The following is a 26,039-nucleotide window of genomic DNA, read 5'->3' as shown; positions in this document are numbered from 1 at the left end:
AAAACGTTTGAAAAGTAAGAATGAACAATATTTAGGAGTGTCAGCTGATGCTCATGATGCTGAATGAACTTATTTTTAGAAAGTTGTCAAGAAAGCACAAGCTAAATGTGGTCCTTTCCCTTGTCTTCTAAAACAACAGACCCAGACCTCACAAATGTGAGCACAACATGCACACGGTATACAGAAGGAGCCAGGACAGACATGAAAAATACACTGCAATATATTCTTTTGATTACTTTATTTTTTCTTAATCTTCAAAATTTTCTGCCTTGAGACAGGAATGCATGATAGATAGAAATGGCTCAAACATCTTCACATGAAACACTCTTAATTCATTCACAATTATTTTTCTAAAACATCTACTGTTACATAATCCCACCCATTTCCATCCATTATCACAGATTTATTTGTTAAACAGTAGTTGCCAGCAATTGAAAGCTGTAAGGCTTTTTGCATATTAGTAGAGTCTTCTGAACTACAAACACAAGAGTATCACAACTATATAACTCTCACTTTACATGGCAACCCCAGGTGACAGATGTTCCAAATGAAATGTGTTGCTTACGTGGAGTTCATAAAAATGACAGAGAGCTCTGTGCCTCATTACCTCTAAAATCCTTTTTCCTTTACTAGGATTATTTGCTAAACCTACGGCATACTCCTCCTTTGGAACCATACAGTTTGATAAGCTGATCTTTATCTTCCATTGCTGCTATTTGGCAAATCTGCAAGTCAGGCATACTAGAGCTCTCCAGTAAAACACTATGTACAGAGCACAGTTTAAACAGATGGGTTGCTTGGAATCCATTTCTCCCTCCATCCGAAGGGAACTACTTTGAGGTTTTCTGGAACTGTTGTAAACAAGAGGATATATTTTTTAATATATATATATGTGTGTATATATATATTTATATATTTTATATATAAATGTTCTAAATGTCCTTTGGGAGTCCATTTGTTTTTTATCTTTCCAAATGATGACTAAATACCTGATCTGTAGCATTTCTCCTGAGAAGATACTAGTAAGGGAATGACAGTTTTGATGCACTTTGGAATGGCACAATCACGTAAACGCTTGCACAAATTAAGACTTATGAACTCATCCAAAGTATCTAAACATGATATTCTAACTAAGAACTAAAATACCAGCACAATGCAGCAAGTTAAAAAAGAAAATTCTATGTAATCAAAATATAAACAAGTAGATAGGAAATGGATATCTGTCAGTAAAACTAAATCTTTTTAAAGTAGGAAACGTATGCACTTAAGAAAAAACTGTAGCTATCTGACAAACTTCATTAAAAAAAAAAATTTACTTTCCAAATGCATAACAAATGCCAAGGTATCCCGTAACTGGCCAGGTATAGCCACATGAGAGCTGCATGGCTTAGAGCAACCTGGGGAGAGAGAGGTGGTGGGGGAGTAGGGGTGGGAAGAAACAAAGTCACAAAAATAGATCAGCAAGTCTGAAAACAAAAACAAAAAAAATCACATCATCTAAATTGCTGTATGCTTATATCACCATTGCTAAAGGAACTGGATTAAAAAAAAAAGAAAAAAAAAAGAAAGATTGCAGTTTAATGATTCTTAGAGTTACCTCTAAAAATTAAGAAAAAAATTATCAACTTAATATACTAATCCCAAGCACCAATTTAATAATTTAAGTTAACTGTATTTTTCTCCTACTATGGATGGAGCAAGTTCTGCTTGAAGGCTTAAAGGTTAACTCTGGAGCCCATCTGACTTGTGTTCTTGTCGCACATTCTCTGCCATTCACATCAAAGTCACTGTAAAGACTCTCTAGACAAGAAATTCTTTGAAGAGACAATTGGATCCTACTGTTTAAATCAACTTTCAGGTCATGAAAAGTGAAACACACCAGTATTTGGTTAGTCCGTTATTAAGTAGCCTATAAAAATGGAACAGCTGACACCATTCCTCAATAGGATTTGCCTTAGAACTAGCAGCACCCAGGGCAGACCAACTGTGAGCATATCCAGACTCCACTAGGAATTAGTAGTGTTAGAAAATTGCATATGTGTTAGATCAAGAAGGCATTGCCATACACGTGGCATCATTACATTGTTTTTCCTCGATTTTTCTCATTAAGAAAAAACAAAGGAAAACAGCCCTACGAAGAGCTTTTTGGTTTTTGTTTGTCTTTGCACCTAGAAAAAGCAGCATGGTAACTCCTCAGCTGGAATTGCTCAGTGCTTCCCATCAGCTTAGTTCTTTCAGAAAGCCCTTTTACATAGGTAAGGTGGTCTATCTCAGCTAATTCTTAGAGCTAACCTTTTTTTCCAGTATATATTTCATGCCACTTCCTAACAGCAATTTCAGAACTACAATGGATCTATGATAATGTCCACTACTAACTTTGACCAGATCTTGATACAAACCATCGAAGCCAGGCCCTTGGGATGGTTCCACGTATTAAACTGAAGCTCAGACTAAAAATCTCACCGAAACTCAAAAAGCTGGAGTGGTCATGAATCTCAGCTACTTTTGCCTATTTGAACCCTCACCCTGTAATGAAAGCACGCACACCAAGGGAAAATAACAACCATCTGAGCTGGGAGCGTTACGACTCTGGTGAGTTCTCCTGCTGCTCCTCAGTGACTGTGGACTCGCTGTGCTCCTCGCTCGTCTCGTTGGAGGGCTCCTCGTAGCCTGGCTCAGCAGGGTCCAGGCTGCTCCCATCGCTTTGCTCACTCTGCTCCTCACTGGCCTCCGCAGACTGCTCCAAGTTGCTCTCCAAGGAGGCCGGAGAGCTGCCAGTTACACTATCAGTTTGGTTCATTTCATTAAAAGGCTGCGGGAGGGGAGCAGGAGACTGTACAGCATTCTCACTGGCAGGGATGGGCACTTTGGTTGCACCGATGTCTACGACAATGTCATTTTGTGGTAGAGTTACCTTCTCCACAAGTTTCCATTGAATAATACTCATGTCTTTCCCTCCAGTTGAGATCAAGTGACTATCGCTGTGGGTAAAGCTGACGTTTGTCACATGACTACTGTGAGCACTGTATTTGTGACTCGGGGCCTATTAAAATAAGCAGGAAAGAAAAATCACGTTTGATTACAAGAACACAGGATACTGAAATATAAAGTCAATACTGTTGTTCAGCTCTTCATTCACATATAAAAGTACCAATATATAATTAGACTTCCCCACACAACACATCCTCTCTTCTTAATGTTTACAACCCAGGACAAATTTAGAATACTGTTTGAAAGGTAATGGTCTTGACACCAAAGTTGGATACTAGGAAAAACTCTGAAAGAGTGGTCGGGCACTGGCACAGGCTGCTCAGGGAGGTGGTGGAGTCGCCATCCCTGCAGGTGTTCAAGAAACACGTAGACAAGGTACTTAGGGACAAGGTTTAGTGGATAATATTGTTGGTAGGTTGATGATTGGATTAGATGACCTTAGAGGTCTTTTCCAACCTTAATGTTTCTATGACTTAACGCCTTTGAATAGAACATATCAAGCTTCTGCTCCAGAGCTTCAGGATAACTATGGCTACTTCACTATATACACATAAATAAATTCACATATTATATAAAAAAAAAAAAGCACAATCTTATGTACCAACTATTAAATTAATGGATAAAAGCATGCTTTCATCTCTAGTGCTGTTCTCACAGATTTGGTTGCCAGGTTCCAAAACAACCAGGCTGAAAGCAGGTGTTTGGCAAGGAAAGCATCATGCAGTGCAAACACACACATAGGATCAGACTGGGCTAGACTTACCTTTGGCTTGGAACAGGGATACTGAAAGAGATGGACCTTACAAAAATCATCAGCAACTGCTATCACTTTTCGATTATGGGATCTGACAAGAGCATTTATATCTGTCCCATCTGATCCTTCAGGCCATACACCTAGGAGAGAGAAGCGCAGATATTTGGATAGCAGATATTTATCAAACAAAATCTATACAGTTGTGACAGACAAGCATAACAAAAGAAAAACAAGAAATTCAAGTGGAAAATCGAGCAGGTTTTGAATTAAACATTGTAGTCATTGTCAGTCTAATACTGTTCTCCCACAGTCCCTTTTACCCCCCAGGCTCTTAGCTCTGGCCCACATAGCCCCTTGGGCTTGATATATTTCCTAGTGAAAACATCAGTCTTCCCTAAGGCTGATTTAAAGATAAAGTTTGTTGCTTAGACTGGTAACTCTTAAATTAGCACTGACTTCTACACGAGCATTTTAAAAGCAAGACTGCTGCTGAAGTATGGAACAAGCCAAAGTGCTGTACATTATTCAGAGGTTGGTTTTTTGTTGTTGCAATTTTTAATATTTGCATGATTCAACAGAGACGACCGATGATACTTTACACAGAAACCCAGACTGTACAAGTTTCATAGATGAAAGTGCTGTCAACTGCTTAAGTACAATTCAATATGCTTTTAAGTAAAAAAAAAAAAAAAAAAAAAAAAAGACACTGATACGTCTAGACAAAAGAATAACAACATTGCTTGGATGAAAAGCAGTTGGATGAACAATTTGGGGAGGGGAGAGGCTGTAGTTTGAACAAAAATAAAGACCTCAGAGATTACCATAAGAAAACTGGTGATTGACATCTGTGAGAAAAACTGAAAGAAAAGTAAGCAAGGTATCCTAATATAGAAATTTATGCCAATGGTGTCAGATTTTGTAGCTGAGGTTATTTTTCTTTTTTATTAAGCTGAGAGTTATGAGGATTTTTTCCCTTCAATTTTTTTTCCATCTCAAGAAGAATTTTGTGTCTGATTTGCTGAGAGAGATATCCATCATAAGTTATGAAAAATCCCTCTTATAATCACTGGCTTTGGTGGAATGAAAAGCACATGCTGTTGACTATCTTACATAGCACAAACCTCAGACATAGCACTACCTTCTCTTTTCAAACTCCTACATTTTCTTCTTTTTAAGCAAAATGGCAAAAAACATTTAACTTTCAAGTTGTTTCTCCCCCCCAGTTCTTCAGTATGCGGAGTGAGAACTTTATTTTCTCTGACCAATAACAAAGGCAGCTTATCATGTTCATTGCAGTGCCAACAGACTACACGCATATTGTTCGCTAAAGACGTGAAATGCCGCGGAAGGTATTCAGAAATATTTTAATACTCTTGCACCAATGAATTCAATCTGAAAAATATATTAAACAATTTCCAAGTAGCTCAAAATGAATTAATTTTAACTTTTTTTCCTGCATTCGTTGTATAAAATACAGTCATAAGACGGGAGGAATAAATGAACTTCAAACTATTTTCCTAAAGTTTCAGCTAGCACCTAAGGCAGGTGGTGCTAAACAGCTATGCAATTTCCTCTTCTTTTTAATTTAAGATTAAAAAGACTAATATTCAAGATTGTGTCTCTTATTAAACATCTTTTTGTATTCAAAAATTCCTTGAGCAGTTATAAATGCCACATAATCTTTTATTAATAATAAAGCAGGGTTTGCTTTCAGTTCAGCTGGAAAGCATGGGAAGCTAAGGCATTAATGTGACCAAGTTCTGAGTTTTTAAGCATTTTAAAATAAGAAAAAAAAAAACCACTGAAATAATAGGACTTCAACAACTGTACTTCAACTTTAATAAATTCTGCTGGCCAGGAGTAAGCATCTCAAAAGAATCTGCTCAGAGAGATGTGTGGAAAATGTGCAGTAAACAAGGGAGCGACTTCAAATGCTCCGGGTGCAGACTGAGGATACCACTAAGCCACTACAGTAGTATCGAGAGCCATAACGGAGAAATGCTATTCTCATCCCCATTGTGTGCTTCCATCATCTTTCATCTGCCAACAACAGTGCAATGCCTGTGCCTACAGACACCATCCACAGAGCTGAATCTGTAAAACACATGCTCCTGAAAGCCTAAATCCCATAAACTCAGCCCTCTCCTCCCAAACATCAAAGTGAGCAGTGCCCAGGTTTTTTGGATCCCTGAGCCAGCTCACCCTGGTGTCAAAGCCAGCAAAAAATATCTGTGCTGTCTGATTTAATGGGAAAATTCTTGCCTTTGTCTGGGACCAAGCCACAGTTACATGATTCTGAAAAGGGTGTCAAACCACCAGACAATACAAAATTAAAGCATGATGAATCTTGGCTAGTAAGTTCAAATATGTAGGTTGCTCTGAAAGTAATGCCTCCTACTTATTTCCATGGAAACTACAACAGATACAAAGAGCATAATAACACTATTTGATAGAGCAAATTCTCAGCTACAAAACACTCATTTTTTAATAGTCACCGCCACTAGCTATGTATTTTCACCAGTGATGAACAAGAGCCTGCATGATCCAATATCGCTGTCACCACTGCTGAAATGCATCACTCATCGCCTCACTGTGCTCATCTATGTCCACTGTTTTGTCTCCATAAATGTTCAGCAAGCACTGATAAATGTCTGTGGGAACCATTTACTCTGCATGGAAGGTTTCAATTCCAAAACTTTGCTTTCATACGCACTTCCATGTCAGATTCTTTTGGGAAAATGCTGTGATCAGCTGCGTCCTTTACTTTTTCTCTCTTATATCACCAAGTGACATAACTCCATCAGTAGCAACAAAGCCACCTTCTTCTACCTCCAACTTTTTGGTAGATAAAAGTACTGCAAATAAAACAAAGTGGCTTCAGATCTCAGGCTATGTCAGAAAGAACAGTCAGTTCATTTGCCTTACAAAGTGCTTTCATTGCTCCTGGAGAAAGATTATATTAGCATGGAATAGAGAGCTTTGATTTTCATGTTATTGTTTCCTGAATCTTCTGATATTCCACTTCAAAAATGCATTTGTGTTATGTTATTATTTCAGTTGTAGCCCCACAGCAGCAAAATGAGGAAATGACTACTATGAACTGATAGCCTTAATCAGCCCGGTTTTACATGTACAGAGCATCAGGAGGAAACAGCCATCCAATCTAAATTTCACAGACAAGCACATAGACAACCTGGTGCACATTTATCTGGATAATGGCAGCCAATATTCCTTATTAAAACTACATTAAGCAACAGTATTCAGTTCCAGAAAGACAAACGCCTGTTTATTTCTGATACCTACTCTCAAGCTCTGGATACCTAAAAAACACTTGTGCATTTATCAACCAGTCAGATTCCTTCCCTGACACCTCTATTCACTTTGCTCTGCCTCAGATCTTTCGAACTCAGAGACATGAGGCCTGGTTATAAAGGCCCCAGATTCCTTCCATCTAATTTCTATGCCACACAAGAACATTAGTGTTAGCGCCCAAATAACCTGCAAACCTTTGATTAGTTGCTAACTAATCTTCTGACTAGTTGCTCATTAAGCAAACGACAGTCCTAAAAATATACATGATAGCTGTCAGAAGCTACAAGAAAGCACTTAAGTTACCTGATTCTTTTCCTACCCTGTATAAACAGATATTCAGAAATGAACACCTAGCAGTTGAGAAGAAACGAACAGTAGACCTAACCTTCACTTCTAAAGAAACTGCTCATTTTCCTGCTTTTGGCATTTCCTACAACGTGAACAACTGAGGGAAGTATCTGATCAGTGGTAGAAGTGAGACATTCAGCATACTGCTCACACAAATTGGATTGAGCAGTACTTTTCAACCCGACACAGAGGAGCAACTTGTTTAAGGTCAACAGAGCTTCCATCAGCAGGAGCTGCTTGGACTAGTTGCATACAGTCCCAGATTAGATGATTAACATATCTGTCAGCTGTGAAATTATTATTATTATTATTATTATTTTTACATTTTAGAAATAAATCATTAGGTAAACAATCTTTTACTTTCTAAGCACTATTACTCTTTAGAACCAGTGTCTATTATTCGTTAATTACTACAACTACCAAGGTACTGTCATGATTTTAAGTCATGAACTATATCTTACACTTGCATAGTCTTGCTTCTATCCCAAATCAACATACAAAAAGAACAATCTACCTGTACCATATGAGCACTTAAAACTATCAGCTTTTTTAGTTCAAACTCCTCAAAGATAGTAGTCTAAAATGACACCAGAAAAATCAAATACTACACTTCAAGATTCAATAGACATCAATTACAATTACAATGTGCAAAATCCAGTGCTCTGTATCACAGACAAGTACAGTAGTCGGACTCTTTGGGCTGACCCCTCCATCCCAGAAAGAAATCACAAAAGCATCAAGTAGCTTAAAAGCAAATTAAATGGTGCTTACCAAACACTTGAAAGCCTAGCACACAAGTGTATGTCGTCCAATCTATATCCTTACAGTCAGAACGATTCCTGATTAACTTGCAGCCACTTGGAATGTCCCCTGTAATAAAAGTGAACTAAGAGTTACAGCATATAGCCTCACATTTATACACATGCTCTTTGAAGATGCTAAAATTAATAGAAAGAGTAACAAAACAAATCTTAAGACTAACTTGGAACTGCACTGTAGAGGCAAAAATACATCAGTACCTTCTCGACACCTGATGCTTAGCCCAGTATCTAAGAGCTACATTTAATTTTCATTTCCATTTTTAGATTAGCATACCTCAAATACACTTCCCTGCAGTTTGAGTCCACTGCTACTGTACAATAGCCTACAAAATGCTTTGATGCTATAAATGCTTTAATGTAATAGTCGAATGTCTCCTTCCTACCAGCTCGATGGACATCTTAAAATCAGTCAACCATTCAGGAAGCTCTGCTTTTAAAACGGTGAGAAACTACTGCCAGAGGAGACTTAGACAGCTTTCAATTTGATATAGAAAGGAAAGATTGATTCCCAACAGAATGTCTATCTTTCAGTAAACCAGCCCAATGCCAATGGGACACAGCTCTTTGCTTTCCTGTGCAGGCAGTTATAACCACCAACACTTCGTTTTGCTACAATCAGACACTGCAGTATCCGGATTTGAAGCCTAAGCAGTGGCAAGCAAAAAGAAAACGTTAACATGTCAGATACTTAAACATCTGGCTCTTCTTGTCTATGTAGCAACAGAACTGAAGTCCTTTTTTTCCTCGCTAATAATACATGTACATTGTAAAAAAATAGTGTAGACTGATATACACTAAACAAGTTGAACTTGTGGCCTAACAACTCTATATTTTCACATATAAAAAAGACAAATGCGAAAACAAGATAATTAATAAATGATTAACGTAATACTGTTGCTTTGCTGAGTTCTCAACATCACCAGTCAAAGTCAAGTTAACAAACAAACAAAAAAACCCCAACAAAGCAGAACAGAACAGAGGCACAGACCTGCTGATATTATCCCCCCAAAATAACCGGTACTGTTGACACAAATTAGACAACCATATATATTATTTTCAATCTATGGAGATTTGAGCCAACATCAAAACGTAGCGCCACTTGTTCTGTAAATTCTAAGCTGTTAACTTGATTTATGACCTTGTAAAGAAGTAAGCTATATTTGGCATTGCCATTAGGTAACACACAGCTCTGAATAACATCAAGATATCAGGTTACAAGAGTTCAAATTAGTCAGAGAGCATTTTGCACAGACTCGATCAAACACATTCTTCTAAATATTGTGATAGTTAATACATGTTTTTGTTTCCAGTACATTTCACGTCATACTTACAGTATAGAATTTCATAGTCTCCTGAGTTTGACATTATATACTTGTTGTCTGGGGACCAATCAAGGTGTGTAATATAGCTGGAATGTCCCTAAGGAAGAATGCATTAACATCAACATGAAACACACATTTTAAATAAAATAACAGCAGAAGTTGCATCAATGGATGGGACATTTAGCAGGAAAAAAGCACCTCCCCACCCACCTCCAGCAACTTGCACTCCTTTAAAGGCTGCTTACTGCCCAGAGCCACACTCACTAGCAGCCAAGCACACGCAGTTGGGCACCCTGCCTCCCCACAGCACGGCGGATTCCTCACGGGTAAACACTGTCGTCCCTCCCGGACCACAGTGTGATTTACTCCAAGAAGGTACACTGCTAAAATACTGATGAGCTCACATTTGTACTTGCATTAAGAAAGTATACACCGTGACTAATTCAGAAATGCAAGTTAACTTGCAAGGGATTGCTTTTGGATCTCATCAGAACACTTTATTTCACTATCCATTCAAAATAATTTCAAATATATGCATCCATATTGAGATTATTTCTCTCTTTGCTTATCTTAAAAACTTAGGACACTTTGATCAACAACCACCATGTAGAAGTGCAAGATAAGGAAGCACTACAAGAAAACCCCTACAATCTTTTTGAAAGCTTCTACAATGTCTTATGCTGCGCACACACTAATTAATGCCAGCTTCAAATGGAATCCTCCCTGTGCTACAGAGGTCACCCTGCCTAATAAAAACACCTACACCTGATTGCAGTTACCAATATGACATCAAGCACTAAATACCCATCTTTGGTACTGCAGGAGAAACTAAATGTGTCTGGGTAGAATGTTTTACTCAAGCATTAGGTTTTTTTGCTGACACTAGTAATACTAAGAATAAAGATAAGAGAGTCTCCAGAGAAGCTGCATATTTGCAGAGGGTAAAATAAATATATATATATTTTGTGGAAATGACATTAATTTGACTCTTTTCTTCTTCTACTCTTCAAATTTCTTCTCTCTGCTCCCCTCCACAAGGCAAGACTGCTTATTATTTCCCTTCCCCAACCACCTGCTGGGCAACAGCATGCCACCTCCATGCCAGGCAGCTGCCCATTCTCCTCCCTTACTCATCAGGAAGACGTTGCCCCTCAGTTCCCTCAATGTTCCATGGCACTGCAGCACTGCCTGCTCCTGTGCATCCCACAGGGCCACACTGGAGCATTGGCTGGTCCAGCTGCCATGTCAACCTCTTCAGTGCAGCGTAAGATATGCTGACTGCTCCCAGGTTTACATGTGGAAATATAACCTGCTCTGTCTGCCTGTCACTAGGTGCTCTGTGAGAGGCTCCAAAAACACTTAGGAGAAAAGGTACCCTTTAAGATTTATTTATGAACTAGTTTCTGTGTATTGACAGAACTACATTGCAGTCATGGGTAGGATATACTGTATCAACAGGCAAACTAGGTATTTTGACAAAAAAATAAATTCAGTACTGGCTAGGATTCTTTTCCCCCTCCTATTTTCCAAGCCTCCAAATTTGCAAGCTAACTCCAAGATGGAAAAGAATTGGTCAGTCATTTACTAAATCCTGCCAGACATTTGGCAGCTGTTAAAATTCCTAGGGGTGGTGGGAAGAGAACAATGCAATTGGCCAGGGGGCTCCTTGCTGGAAAATCCCTTTGAGCAAGCGATCCCTGCATGATGAGTCGGAACATAACTTTGTCACTATTTTTTAAGAAGAATAATCCAATTTTTTTATTAAAAAACCTTCTTCAGTAGCTAGTACTGATAAAGCAACGCTTTACTCTTTTCTGTACCTTTACGTACGATGACCATAATCACTCACATTATCTCTGGCCAGCAAAGTAATTTGACCACACGGAAACCCTCTCCTTCATTGGAAATGTTTGCCTGTTTCAGACTTCAGTGGTACAAGAGTCAAAATGCCCACAGCCTACAGGATGGGCATTTATTCAAGCTAAGCTTAGCGCATCAGATACTTCAGCGTGGCTGCTTGCACAGCTTTCAGCCCACAGCCCTCTTGGTAAATGCAGAGTACTTGCTCCTCCTTTGCTAACAGATAGGTCTGCTGTAAGGCAAACAGAAACAGCTCTGGCTAGCCTTGAGCTGCTGACACATAGGAAGTTCATAACCTAGCCCATACCTCCACGTTGCTGTCTGCATAACTGGAGTCCTTGAAAAACAGCTGCACAAGCCAAGGCAGTCATTTCAGCTAATCTGGAATTCCTTCTGATCACAGCCATCGCCACCGCTCACTGCGGAGACACGCTACAGGCCAAAGCCATGCCTCTGCAGGAGCCCCAGAAAGCCTCACCGTGACTGAAAGGGGTTTTAAACGTAACACTGGGAATATAGCCCTTATACACAAGCTGATGCTGGTTCAGTAGATAAAATCCTTCTGAAAGTATTCAAACTATGTTTTCAAGTTGGAAGAAACAACCAGAAGTTGACGAGCAGGAGGACTGAGTCATACTACTTGGAGGTCACTCGTGAGGCTACTGGATGACAGAGGAATGCCAAAAGGATGCAGTGCCAGTACCCAAGCCCTCGCCAGGACTGCCCCAGGTCCCAAGCACTCCTGGGTGCCACCTTGCTTCACATCAAGCTGGTTTTGGCCCTCTGGCACAGGGGTGGGTGAAACCCAACCAGTATCCCTGCAATGCAGCCAGTCAGCTCGCAGGCTGCTGCCATCCGCTCGGGCTGGAAGGGTCAGAGCAGCTCAGTCCCAACAGAAAGCAGGCTGCTAATTTTGGCTTCTACGTGCAGTTGCCCAGGCTGAAAAGGAACAGTTAACAGAAATCAGCACTGAAACATGAATTCTTGTTCATGCCTGAGTATAACGATGCTTGTTTCTCCCACCTCAATTTTTATAGCCCATGTTAGGCAGACAGACACATGAAGAAAAGCTGCATATCTGAAAAAGTCTTGGGGTGCACAAGGACAAAAAGGATAGGGAAGGAGAGAAACACTTTCCAGTGGGGTGTTACTTTCTGTTTTAGCTCAGCTCCACCATCCTCAGTGCACTGAAAACTGGTAGTTGATCAATATTCCCAGCTGATTTGGAATTATGAGGCCGCTTATTAACACATTTTTTGCTGAAATAAAGTGGCATTATCAGCAAACTAATTGCTCTCTGAAATATAGTCCAACAACAAAAGGGCCAATTGATGCTGGTTTAAATTACAATATGCTCTCTCTTGAAAGCAACACACATGATATAAAGAAATAAATGATCTCATATTTCTTCAAAGAATTTGGACAGCTTGATGGACACTTTGCAAGCTAAATATTATGCATTTTAAGGTTAGAGGTCCTTGAGTGATTTTACCTTTTGTACCTGAAAAATAGGTGATGGGTTGAAATGCTGTGTTGGGGAAGAGCCAGTGGTCACTTCCCTGGCTCACCCCACACCACCCCCAAGGAGTCTGCAGTGTGCCCAGTGCTCAAACAGTGTGGATTGGGTGGTGTGGGGTGTCTGCAGCAGAATGCCCTGGAAACTGGAAATCTCTCAAAGATACCACATGTGGTACTAAAGGACTTGCCAACAACCATCCATTTCCCACCCCCAGAATGTTCCACTGTGAATCTTGTATCAAAGATTACCAACATAATATATTACAAAACATAGTTCAGGCTTATAGTTCTCTCACACTCACTTTCAAATTAAGAAAACAGCTGGAGAAGGTCCTTTATGTTTAAAACTACAGAAATCCAACTGATTATAAACACATAAGAAATCTTTTGGACATACTTAAAAAAAAAACAACAAAAGCCACATTTGATATGTGAACCTAGTTTTATGATATCATTTACAAATCCCACAGAGGATCAGATGTTCATTATATAAATATTCCCAATAACCTAGGGAGAGGGCTGAACTAAAGCCAGGGTGTTAGACAACTTAAAAAGAAAAGGAAAAAATGTATGTCTTTTTTGAAAACAATCCTTTTAGCACTGGGGTATCACGTAAATGTAAGGACTAAAATAAACTTCATTACTTGCACAACACTTGCATTTATTTACCCTAGGCCAGGAATTTATTGGTATTATTCCAAATGTTGTAATAAAAAATTCAGCTGAAAATAGTGCTTATTTGCAGTCTCCAAAATGATATATTCTAATGAAATTGCATCATCTAATGCTACGTTGGTCCAAGAAGTACTTTATCAATTGGGATATGCAAGAACTGTGACATCAAGCAGTGTGGTGTGCTTGACACACTGGAGGGACCCGGGCTTGAGAGGTGGCCCTGCTTTGGACCCACTCCAACAGCTCCATGTCCTTCTTGTGCTAAGGGCCCCAGACCTGGATGCAGTACTGCAGGTGAGGTCTCATGAAGGCAGAACAGAGGGGGTACAATCACCTCCCTGACTTGCTGGGCATACTGCTTTTGATACAGCCCAGAGTACGGTTGGCTTTCTGGGCTGAAAGTGCCCTGTTCATATTGAGTTTTTCATCAACTGACACTCCCAAGTCCTTCTCACGGATGCCCTCAATGCATTCTCTGACCAGCCTGTACCAGTGCTTGGAATTGCCCCAATCTAAGTGTGGGACCTTGTACTTGACCCTGTTGAACCAACACAATCCAGGCTGACAGAGCTGGGGTGGTTCAGCCTGGAGAAGAGAAGACTCTGCAGAGACCTTCCCATATTCTAAAGTGGGCCTACAGAAAAGTTGAGGAGGGTCTCTTTACCAGGCAGTGTAGTTACAGGACAAAGGGTAATGGCCATAAACTAAAAGAGCGTAGGATTACAACAGGTAATGACAGGAAACTAAAAGAGGGAAGGTTTAGATTAGATATTAGAAAGAAATCTTTACTCAGAGAGTAGTGAGCCACTGGAACAGGTTGTCCAGAGAAGCTGTGGATGCCCCATCTCTGGCCCCATCAAGGTCACATAGCATGGGGGCTTTGAGCAATCTGATCTAGTGGGAAGTGTCTCTGCCTGAGGCACATGGGTTGAAACTAGATGGTCTTTAAAGTCACTTCCAATCCAAGTCATTCTATGATTCTTTGAAAAAAATAACCCCATACAAGAGTGTTTTCCCAGAAAGACTTTCAGCATCTAAATAAAAGACATTTCTGCATCTTACTGTTATTTTCCCATTTCAAAGAACAGTTAATAGCCTATGAAATTGTTCATATTTGATGCAAAGGTGTTCACCTAAAAACTAACAGTTTCAGTACATATTAGGATGAAGTTTAAAATTAATCAAGAGCTGAAAAAGATGTAAAAATTATAATCAAAATTAAAAGTAGAAAAACATCAATCTAGAGATTTTCTTTTTGTTCCACTGCTTAACATCTTAGTGTGCATGTAACATCAAAATACAAAAATAACTGCTTATATTTGCTCCAAAACTTACAGTGCATTTTCCATGTCTGCTATACTTTCTTCCATTTTCTGTTACTACGTAGAGGTAAATAAAGTTGTCATGGGATCCAACTGCAAGTAAGGTGCCATCTACAACAGAAAATTAAAATATTTGATATAAATTAACAGAGCTTTTGTTCTTCAAATTTAATGATTTCAGATTTATCTCTAAGACAATTGTCTCAGTTAAGCTATTGCTCACAAGCAGTATTTAAGGATACATAACTGTTTTCTTTATATTGGTTTTCAGTCAGTATCTTTTTCCTTTGACAGTATGTTTTTTGGGCAAATCCTTTCACCTCTGCTCTTTTGGACTAAAGTCCAATGGACAAAGTACAAATCCTCTGGAAATCGTTGACAGCAGGCAGGCTTGAGTTTTCTGTATTATTAAAAATGCAACTTATTCCAAATTTATAGGGTTGGTGTTCTTTTTTTTGGGGGGGGGGGGGGGGGGGGGGCGGGAGCAGATTGCGCATAAATCAGCATTAAATAAGGTCTAAATTGCAAGCGGATCATTCAGTCATTGTAAGTAGTTTTTTAACTGGTTCTATCTCCATTTGAAAAAAAAATGGTTAATGTGGTCAAGATTGCCTTGAGTTACAATTAAATACCTCTGTAGTGTTGATGAACAACAGTGGTTTGAAATAAATTACTGTGCTTGGCAGAAATGGCAGCAACAGAGGAGCATTTTACTCACTGACATTGCATATTATCCAAAAGCAAATAAGAAACAGATTTATGAGATTCTTCTATTCAGTTTTAACAGAGAATTCCTCTGCTGATCTGTCATGTCACCTCCAAGGGAAGAGACTCAGTACTGTTTTGGAGTAAGTGTAATCACGTAGTACGTATTTAACAAAGAGCTTCAGAGTTTCAGACAGACCTAAATGTAGTTTTATGCTTTTGTATTACAAAACTTGAAAAATTGAAAAGATATTTTTAAATCCCAAGCTATTTACAGCCTGAGTAGATTAAATGCTTATATGTAGCTTTTTCTCTTTTGTTAACATGCCAACTATTTTAAATGAGAATTCTTAATTTTTCTGGGAACAAAGCTAACAGAACAGATGAACGTGAAGGAAAGGCTGGGAAAGGAGACTGCAATGTCTGTAGTTACAAATCTCCAGGATTTAGTATAGAAAAAAGAAATACGCAATCAAATATACAAATATTGTTATTCATGTATTATTATGATTATCGTTCAGGTATTAAGCAACCTAATGCAGGTTTTTTTTCAAAGCTCTGTCTTTTGAAACCACAGATGAGAACAAACATCCCATTTATCAGAAACTAAAACACACAATTATTCTGAATGCACAACTCTGCCTACCTACTGAATAGCGCATCACTGAGAGCTGCTCGTTGCCATCAGTGTGTATTGAGACCAGATCCCTTGTTTCTGCATCCAGAACAAACCACCTAGAGAGAGGAGAATTCCAGTGAGTATCATGTCCACTGAAAAAAGAAAAGAAAAAAAAGCAGCAAGCGAAAGAACAACAATCATTGACTTGCTTCATCTTGTCATGCTAGCCCTCAAGGGCAGCACAGCGAACATCTGTTTTTAATACAACGCTTTTCTGGTTCACAGCACAATTTTCACTGAAAAACATATAACATTTTAAATGCTTTTTTTTTTTTCCCTCCCTTAAACATTGCAGTAATCACCAAAATGTCTCCTGGCTGATAAACATGCCACTGGATTGAAAATGCGTTGGCACCTTAACACCTTGAAACCTTGAGGCTACAGCTGAATTTTGAATCTATCACTAATACACCATTTTGAAAAATGGCTTGGATATAAAATCTGACCTTTCAATTTGTGTGAAGCAAAGGTGAAAAACAACAACAACAACAAACACACAGTAGAATTAGGAGAGATTGGAAAACACTTCCACTTTCATCCTACTCATATTCATCCTGCAAACAAAACATATTCTAATTGATATTGTTCCTTATTTAACAGTAACTTCTTTACTGCAGTATTAGTTGTATGGCACATGGAAAAAGTTCATAGATGCCCAAAAACCACTGACAGCAAAGTGAGTAAGATTGACAGAACCAGAGCCTTTCACAACAGCACCTAACGTTTGCTAGGCAAAGACAACAAAAGTTAATTTTAAATATATTTATATACACACACACACGCATGTCATGAAAGTAGATGTCAACATGGTTAAATAGATAAAAGATGTCATCCTAATATAGTTTCTGAGTTTAGAACTTCAAATCTCAGCACTGTTCACACGATGGTCAAGTTTATGTACCCAACATCAAACAGCGAGCTCAGACTGTGGGTATGACAGCAAACTCAAGGGAACAAGCATACTGCAAAAACTAGGACTGTCTACTCCAAAACCAACATATATAGCCTAAAATAAGCCCCAAGGAACAGCAGCACACGTGGTTGCTTTATATGGATGGAGATGAGGTTCCAGCTCATGCTGATCCAGAGTCCAGCTGCTTGGCATCTGGAAAGTGGTCTGGTCCTGATGGCTTGAAAACAGCTTGTGGTTACAGAACCACGTGACAGAAAGAAATTAAACAACATGTAGAGGAAGAAACAGCCCCACATGGCACTCACTGCTGAGCAGTTTGAGTGCAAGGCAGATGGAACCAGTGGAAAACAGCTTGTTTGTTCTCAGTGGACAGCAGCAGAACCCACACTCATTGCTTCTCAGTACTGTAAGCCAAAATGCAGTCTTTTGATTTCTTCTAATCTATATACTGAAGTTTTCCAAGTTATCTAAATGCAACCGAAGTTTCAAGTTGCTATTCAGTTCAAACACTGCCCCTTTATCCCTGGCAAAATGTTATTTCTTTTATACCTGACTGATAACTGGGATAGGGTACAGATACTGAAAAACAAAAGTAAGAAACAGTAAAAACAAACAAACAAAAAGAACGTTTGGTAGGGGGAAAAAGAGAACAAGAGAGTGTATTTATATCATATAGATTGCTTTGACTAAAAAATAATAATGAAAGTTTCACTCTGACAGCAAAACTGCTTTAGAATTACACCCTGACAGGATAACAGAGAGGAGCACACACGGAGACTTCACTGACCTGCCAGCATCTGTTTTTCAAGCAACACGAGAAGCTGGTCGGAAGCCACTTCACCACTGCCCCATTCTGGCTTTTTTTTCCCCTGTACTCATCAGTGTCCAGGCTCCTTACTGCTCTACATCTTTTGTGTATGGGCAGCAAAGTAGGAGGCGGGAAGATCTCTTCCTCTACCAGAAAACTTTGGTGCTATATGGTAAAACCTGTCTATCTGGCAAGATTCCAGAACATGATGCCTATTTATTTCTTCTGAGCAGCAGAGGTGGTGTCTGGTAATAAAACCAAATTATGAACCCCATCAATAAGCAAAAGCTTCCTTCTTCCATACAGTAGCTGGGTGCCCTTTCCCGTGCCATGCTGTGCAGTGCTTCTGCTGGCCAGCTGCATCCCAAAATATCCAGTGAGGACAGTACTGCTCGTGCATTAGGGACATAGCTCTGATTCTGGCGCTGAGGCTGGCTCTTTAGGGAGCTATTTTGAGGTTTTTACCTGAAGTTGGTAACCCTCCTGTTAATGTTTCTTCTGGAAAATGAAATATTTTCAAAGGTTGGAAAAGCACGTAATGTATTGAAAGCACAGAAGTTGTACTGGGTGGTACGAAACAAGACAAAACTTCTGCAGGTCTTAAGAGTGCACACTGAGTTTCACTGGGCATTAAAATATAGTATTTTGAGACACTAGTCTTTCTCCAAAGTTTTTCCTGAACAAAAGATACTACGAGCTGACCATGGAAACAGTGCACCATGACATTTTGATGTTAATGTAAGAAAGTAAGTGCTGGTCACATCTAATTCAGCTGTTTCTTTGCGCCTCTGCAATCTGGAACCAAGCATGTTCCCTTCAATCACCCAAGCTCTCCCAAAGCTGTGGCAAGCCTTGTAATAAGCCAGCAAGAAAACATGTCTCCATGAAATGTAGTCTAGCAGCTACAGTAGTTCATTGGCATGCCTCACACATGTCACATGTCACCCACAGCTGCGTCCACCTTCAGACTGCATTTTGAGAGATCTTCCTCCCAGCACAGAGGTATGCAACATGCAAATGGTAGCAGACCCTGGAAATGCTGCATCCAGCTGCCAAGTGAACTCTCCTGACTTTAGATCCACAAATCAGATGAAATAATGCTGCAAGATAGTAGTTCTCCTCCTGATTTGTATCCAGTTTTTGTCCCATTGTTATTTGCAAGCAACATGCTTGACTTGTGAGTTAACATACACAAGACTGAAGTATCAATATTTTCATCTGTTTCTTGTCACCCTATTCCTTTGCTTGCCTTCTCTTTTAATAGATAACCTATCTGAAAAATAGATGACTTATTTAGAAATAAAATCCCTATAGACAGCTCTTTTGGGAAGTGAACTCTGATGACTCATGACACTGACATTTACTACTGGCAATTTTCATCTGTGAACGTAGAATTTTTCTGATAAAATCACCAGGGAAACAGTATTCCAAAGTTATATTTTTGCACTAGTGCTTGAAATTGCCACAGTGTTCAGGTAAAAATGAACATTAAACCTGAAAAGTGTTCAGCGTGTTGACTGTAAAAATGAACAAACCAATCTCATGACTGTGTTCACAGGGAAATCTAGGCTTCTTCATTCCACAACAAATGCTGAACTGGTCTGTGTTTGAGTAACTCTGCTGACTGATCTACCGCCTTGGAGCTCTGGCTTGCTCTGGCCTTTAACTCCAGCATTCAGTATTCTTAATAATGTTAGTATTTTTACATGAATCTTGCTAGTCTTTCTCTTCTGTAGTGTTTTTGAGTAGTTGTATCAATAGCCCTCGAAATGTTCTACATTATTAGTCACAGGAAGATCTGCCTCCCTGGAAATAGTACCACTGACAGCATGGCAAAATTATCTGTACAGTGCTTTGGAAAAAACACACTTTTCTGGAAGGATTTTCCATTGCCAGCCCTTTTCGCTTCTTCAGCTCTGCACTTCCAGCAAACAGCAGCATCAACAAAGAGATATTAGTTCTCTTCAAACCAGGCTTAGTCACTGACAACTGAAGACCAAACATGCAGCAGGTATTTAAAGAAGTGGGAACAAAACCTGCAGCAGATCATTTCCAGACAGTCCCAAGAGGGAAAATGATACTGAAATACTCATCATGGGAAGTGGTATGTGAAAGCTACTCCAGAAACATGATGTGTTCGTCTGATAAAAACAATGTCGTGAAACTACAGACAAGAATGGGAAGAGACAGAAAATTCAGTTTTCTTCAGGTATCACAAGTTCAGACATAAAACCCAACCTTGTCAGTGCTCCATTCCTAATCCTTGCCTCACTGACCTCGGTACTAGAAACAAAACAGCAATAGAGCTGCAGTAATACACCAAAGTTTGGGTTTATTGACTCCTAAACAAATTAGACTCATTTAACATTTGCTTTATGCCTTTTGGGTTGCAAATTGAGTAAGTTATTAAATGACTTGTTATAGGCCTGACTCTTCTCTTCTACAGTAATCAAAATCTATCACACAACCCCATTCCTCCGGGAAATGACTCCCCTAGACCGGATTATCTGGCGCAGAAAGCACCGCGTGATGCTGGCGGTTAGTCAGTAAATCTTAAACTGTTCTGTTTATCTTGATTCACAACTCCCTCTATTTCTCATCCACTTGTACACTTACCAGGCCCCCACTTCAGTTCAGTTATTTTGTGTCTCTAGCCTATCCCTAATCATGTAATTTCAGAACAAAAGAAATAGGCAAAAATGTAACTGCTTAGTTGTAAGAACTTAGGAAAAAAAAAACAAAGAAAAACCACCAACAACCAATTGAACAAAAACTCCCCCCAAAAACAAGGCCATCAACATAAACTTACCCAGTACAGTATAAGTGGGTTGTCTCAAGTAATTTAAATAACATGAATTTAAATTGAAAAGTGCTGAATTGAAAAAGTGATGTTAAATGCTGCAGGGGAAAAAAACCAAAGGCAGCCAAAAGCAAACACCAGGCTGAATGCTCCGACTGCTCAATCTGCCTTGATTGGGCTTTGATGTTATTTCTAAAATGCCTAGTAGCTACCAAGCAATACAGTTTGATCTTCTTTTTCTTTTTCCCTGTCTCAAGTTTTATTATTCCAATACCTTCTGCTCTGCTTAATGAAGGTAGAAACACTTAATCAGTTTAATGCTATAATTAGAAAGAGATGAAAACACTGAAAGGCACAATGTGGAAATCAAATGTACAAGAACTAAATAAGATTTTTCTTAGGAAGGTACACTAGATTTCCTAGTCCGATTTTATACCTAATGAATTTACTGCAGATTGTATCATCAACTTGGATAAAGAAGCATCTTGAAAAATATTTAACATCTAGATTTTTCCAGGAAAGTTAAAGGTTGTTGCATATGCTCAGCAGTTTTTAAAACCCAATTTTAAATGGTTTTTAGGCATGTTGTTAGGTATAAAAAAAAATTCACAGGAGGCAGATTAAACAAAAAATGAAATAATTTTCTTACATGTGTTATTTTACTAACATTTGAGTAAGAAATAGAATAAAAATGTCAGTAGATTTCCTAGCTGCTCCTCCAACCTCTCTAATGCTAGGAATATCCTGTTTTTTTCTCTTAGTTGATACTTGCTAGAACTCCACCACATTGGACTCCCTTCAAGGGAGATGATACTGAGCCAAAGAGAATTTGGATATGAATTGAGACAATTTTTTTCCACCACAAAACGATGCCTGAGTTAAAGGTCCTGGCTTGTGTTTTGACAGTTTTGAAATAAGCAACGGTTTTGGGATGAATATGAACAGCTCCACAGCACTTCACTGCAGAAATGTGCCATGCTAACATTTGTCTTACACAAAAAAATCAGAACACTAGCCTGTTCACTTGACACTCCAGGTTAGTCTAACAGATTGCAAGTGTGTTTGATTTGGAAAGGAGAAATGATCTATACTGCACCCTGTCTTATCTTACCAACTGATGTTACTTACACAAATAAAATATATATGGCTTCATGAAGTCAGAAAGCTCATGAAACCCTCCCAGCACCAAAAACAAACAAACAAAAAATCCCCACCAATAAAATCAAACAAAGGCGGGGTCATTCATGGAAAAGTAGTTAAAAAAAATAGAAACGAAAGAACAGCCTAAATAACAGTCAAATAATCCTTCTGTCTCCATCTGCATCCTGTAAGAAAGATCTGCCCCATCCCCCAACATTTTAGAGTAGTTAACTCCATGCAGAAGAATAAAAACCAAAATATATGTATATTCTGATGCATTGATTCTACAACTCTTGTAAACCTCCTTTAAACTTCTGATCATCACAACTCAGCCAATGCCTGCTTACCGTCCTGAGTGCGTTCCTATTGCAACCACTGCTCCGCTGGGATGGAAATCGGCACAGTGCCCTGGTTCCTAAGTAGGGAGGCACAGATATGTCATTTGCCTACCTGCTTTACACTCCAAATAAACCTTAAAAACCTAAGGTGAACTGACAGAGTGAAAAACTACTCAGCAGACAGACTTTCCTTTCATATCAGATCACTGATATACCACATGACCTTCTCGCAAGTAAAAAGCTAAACTTCTTAGTAAAAAGATGTTTTTGCTTAGATAACAGGACAGAATTAATCAAAATATGATATGAACGACTGTAAGGATGGGCTTCTAAAACCAAACCTTTCACATCTGCACTGTAGCATCTGCAGATGGTTTGAATAATTGGGAAGAAAAGTTGAATTGCAACAAACAGAAAGCACTTGGACTTTCATTCTGATCTGGATCACTAGAATGGCATGGGACAACACTAACCAGATAACAGCATATACAACATCTGAAGAACCTTGTTAAACTTATCAAAAGCTTCCGAATGGCTCTTCAGTGCCTCAGTTACAGGATTACTGCTTCTTTCAATCATACGGGACAAGGATGTTTCAGAAAATTATTATTATTATTATTTTTTTTTTTTGCTATTTTCCAGCTTTATATTTAATGTTGAAGGGTTGACATACATCTAGCAGCCTGGTCCATTCCAGTGTGTGGTCCACAGAGTTCCACATACAAACTTGCCTATCTTGAGCACAAGTTAAAAATAAGTCTTTGAAAGGATGCGATGCCAGTCCCCAGAGTTCATCTGTATGTCCCTGGAAAGAACACATATGATTTGATAAAGAATAAAATAAAAAGTCTCAGATTGACACACAGTCAGGGAAGCTTATACAATTTTAGGGTAATAGTTAAAGAAATCATTTTGCTCACCTGTACTTCTACTAGAAAGCCATCATTAAATGTTCCACGTAAAACAAAGTTTCGTGAAGTACCCACTAAAAACTGATCAGCTTTTCCTTCGGCTACTGCTCTTATTGTTCCATACTGATCAGGAACCTAGGAAGAGAAACATTTGTAGAGCCACATCTCGTCTTAACAGGCACTTATTTCTGAAGGCCATAAATAGTGCACAACAGTATCAGAACAGCAGTTCACCCAGTAAGAAGGAATAATCTAATTATGTATGCACTAGGCGAGGACTTGACCTCAAACTTACCTTATTTGTTTGTTTGTTAGATACAGCAGGACCCCACTCCAAAACAACTGGAATTATTCCATTTTAATACATCTCAGTAGAAAAAAAAAAAACTGAAGCCATACTGATTTTTAAGCATCAGATACACCAAATAAATGCACTCCAGATTCTTACAGCTTATAAGGATAGGAACAATATTTATAGTCACTGTCTGCTTTCCAAAACACATTGTGAAAATTAAGAAGAATCTTGTAGCCCACAGTAAATGCTTCCTGATTATCTTAACACTTCCTGATTAACCTTAAGTAAATGTTCATAAGTCTTAATGTCAGCAATGACTCCATGTTTTACTGAGTTTGTTTATTGCAAGCTTGAACTCTCATACACTGCTTTATTTTACAGTGGGCATTTGTGGGTTGCTTTTTCTGTGTGTGTATTTTTTTCTTCCTAAATGAGTTTGCTTTAGAAGACATGCTTACTTTAATATTAGCCTCATAGGATAGAAAATAATTATAATTGTTCAGAAAGCTGTGTGATGGGGTTCTGGTTATATTTGTCTAAAAAAATAGCTTTAACTTAACATATTAACAAAAAGAAAGCAGAGGTTGATATGAATAGTGCTTTGCTCAAGTCTAAGGGTTGTAGAGGATAACTCAACAATTACAATTCTCAGACATGCTTTCTAATGTTCAACAGTGGACTTGAGATAGTAACAAAATCTTTTCCTTAACATTCATGTTTAGTTCCATCAGAATGTTGCTATAAATGGACACAAGTTATGTGGAGTATATCACTGCTAGAAAAACTGAGAATAAACTATTTCCAGAGATCATCTAGTAAGGAAAAAAAAACCCACGTATTTTTAAATCCATGATGTTGTACAATTTTTTTCCAGTTTATCCTCATCACTGCCATACAGACAAATCACAGGCATACATTTTCACTAAATATCTCTTTTTTACATAAAGTCAAGAGAAGTTCCTCAACACAACTAATTTCTGCAGAGTATCCATACATATCCTACTGATTATTCCTCTAAAGTCAAAAGCTCGACAAAAAAAACTCAAATCCTGGTAACGTTGCCTTTATCCAGACAGGCAAACTTCAGAAAAACACAGCAAAACTAAAGCAAATACTCAAAAATAGGATGAAAAAGCAACTAAGGTAAAGCTCAAAAAATAGATCTCGTGGGCTCATTTCTAGGCTGAAAATTGATGCACTTTTATTACAAAACATCATCTTCCACTTAAAAAGATAGCAACCAGAAGGTACACTGTCATCCTAACCACAGATACTCTAAGGAACAGGAGAAGGCTCAGGATTGCTGATCATACCTTGTTAATACAACTTCCTCGTCACTCTTGACTTCTTACCTCAATTTCTCTTTCGGGATTCAAATCATGATCCCACAGAATGATCTTTCGGTCTTTCCCACCTCCGGTTAGCAGCATCCCATTCCTCATTTGACAGAGGGTAAATACACTGCCATCGTGAGCTTTGATTTGTCTGCTTATCTGATATACTCCTACATGCACAAAAAGAAAATAATACAAAGCACTACTCATTTTCTCAACTGAGGATTACAAGAAACTGTGCATTTTGGCTTAAGAGTAAAGTAACAGTGCACAATCAATAATTGCATTTGGATTGCCAGGCTATTAGCATTGCATAAGTACTGCAAACACAAGGTGGTAGTGTTTTCTTACAGGATAAGAAGATAAAATAAAAGACGTGCCCTACTGAAGAGAAATGTTTTGAGCTTAACCGCCCTAGAACTTGTAAAGACAAGCACAATTATTTGCTAAATACTCTAAAGTTCCTGCTATCCTAGGGAACACAGTTTTTCCAAATGCAAGAAAAACTCCCAAAGTATTGAAAAATACTCTCAATGCAATTATCAGAGAATAATTATTTTATTAAAAGAAACTCAAAGACTTTTCTACAGTCTTATGGGAATGAAAGTGAAAAAAAAGCAAATTATTTATAGCAAAGTTTCCAGGATGTGTGATCCTAATATCTGATGTTTGATGTTGCCTCACTTAAAAATAGTAAACCAGCATTTGGCAACTATCAATATAGTAGCCTACTCAGAGGAAAACACTAGAAAGAGCAAGAGGGATGGAAAAATTAAATGAAAAACAGAATTAAAGGAAACCTCTTGCATTCTAATTAGGTGCTTATTCGAAAAGAACTGCTGTAGGAAAGTATATCTTAATAAAGGAAGATTTTAGGTCTTTGAAGATTGGCATATACACAAGCAGTAAACACAGAAAAACCCTGAAACATCACCAACGTAAATGCCAACATAATTCAGCTGACTCTGGCTGCAGCTGAAGTCCGTTCAAGTCAGCATGCTCTTACACTGTGAAAAAGCATTTGAGATCAAGTCTGGTTACCAACTTAATGTGATGAACTAACTGAAAGATCTCATATTTGATAAACTGGTGTAAATAAGTGTTGTATTTGATAACTTTTAAGATTATATATGGAAAAGGTTATTTTGCACAAAATGAACCTCAAAATTAACATCAGATAACTTGTTAAATTA

At 38.5% G+C, this 26,039-nt stretch overlaps 1 protein-coding gene across 15 annotated transcripts in view; it reads right to left on the bottom strand.

Moving 5' to 3' along the window:
- Positions 1 to 221: 221 nt before the first annotated feature.
- Positions 222 to 26,039, bottom strand: part of EML4 (EMAP like 4) — a 153,489-nt gene continuing 127,671 nt past the window's right edge. For all 15 annotated transcript variants that reach the window (XM_001233826.6, XM_046939703.1, XM_046939704.1 and 12 more), the window contains 10 exons: positions 24,865 to 25,016; positions 23,227 to 23,352; positions 22,980 to 23,111; positions 22,316 to 22,383; positions 16,275 to 16,363; positions 14,937 to 15,034; positions 9,558 to 9,645; positions 8,177 to 8,275; positions 3,755 to 3,885; positions 222 to 3,043 (listed from right to left, as the gene is read on the bottom strand). In XM_001233826.6, coding sequence (XP_001233827.2) covers positions 2,582 to 3,043; positions 3,755 to 3,885; positions 8,177 to 8,275; positions 9,558 to 9,645; positions 14,937 to 15,034; positions 16,275 to 16,363; positions 22,316 to 22,383; positions 22,980 to 23,111; positions 23,227 to 23,352; positions 24,865 to 25,016 — 1,445 coding nt within the window. In that variant the 3' untranslated portion in view covers positions 222 to 2,581. The remainder of the gene's footprint in view (positions 3,044 to 3,754; positions 3,886 to 8,176; positions 8,276 to 9,557; positions 9,646 to 14,936; positions 15,035 to 16,274; positions 16,364 to 22,315; positions 22,384 to 22,979; positions 23,112 to 23,226; positions 23,353 to 24,864; positions 25,017 to 26,039) is intronic.

The sequence above is a fragment of the Gallus gallus genome, chromosome 3 (assembly GCF_016699485.2).
Source record: "Gallus gallus isolate bGalGal1 chromosome 3, bGalGal1.mat.broiler.GRCg7b, whole genome shotgun sequence".
NCBI lineage: Eukaryota > Metazoa > Chordata > Aves > Galliformes > Phasianidae > Gallus > Gallus gallus.
Note: the sequence above shows the minus strand (reverse complement) of the source record. Positions and strands in the feature narration are given on the sequence as shown.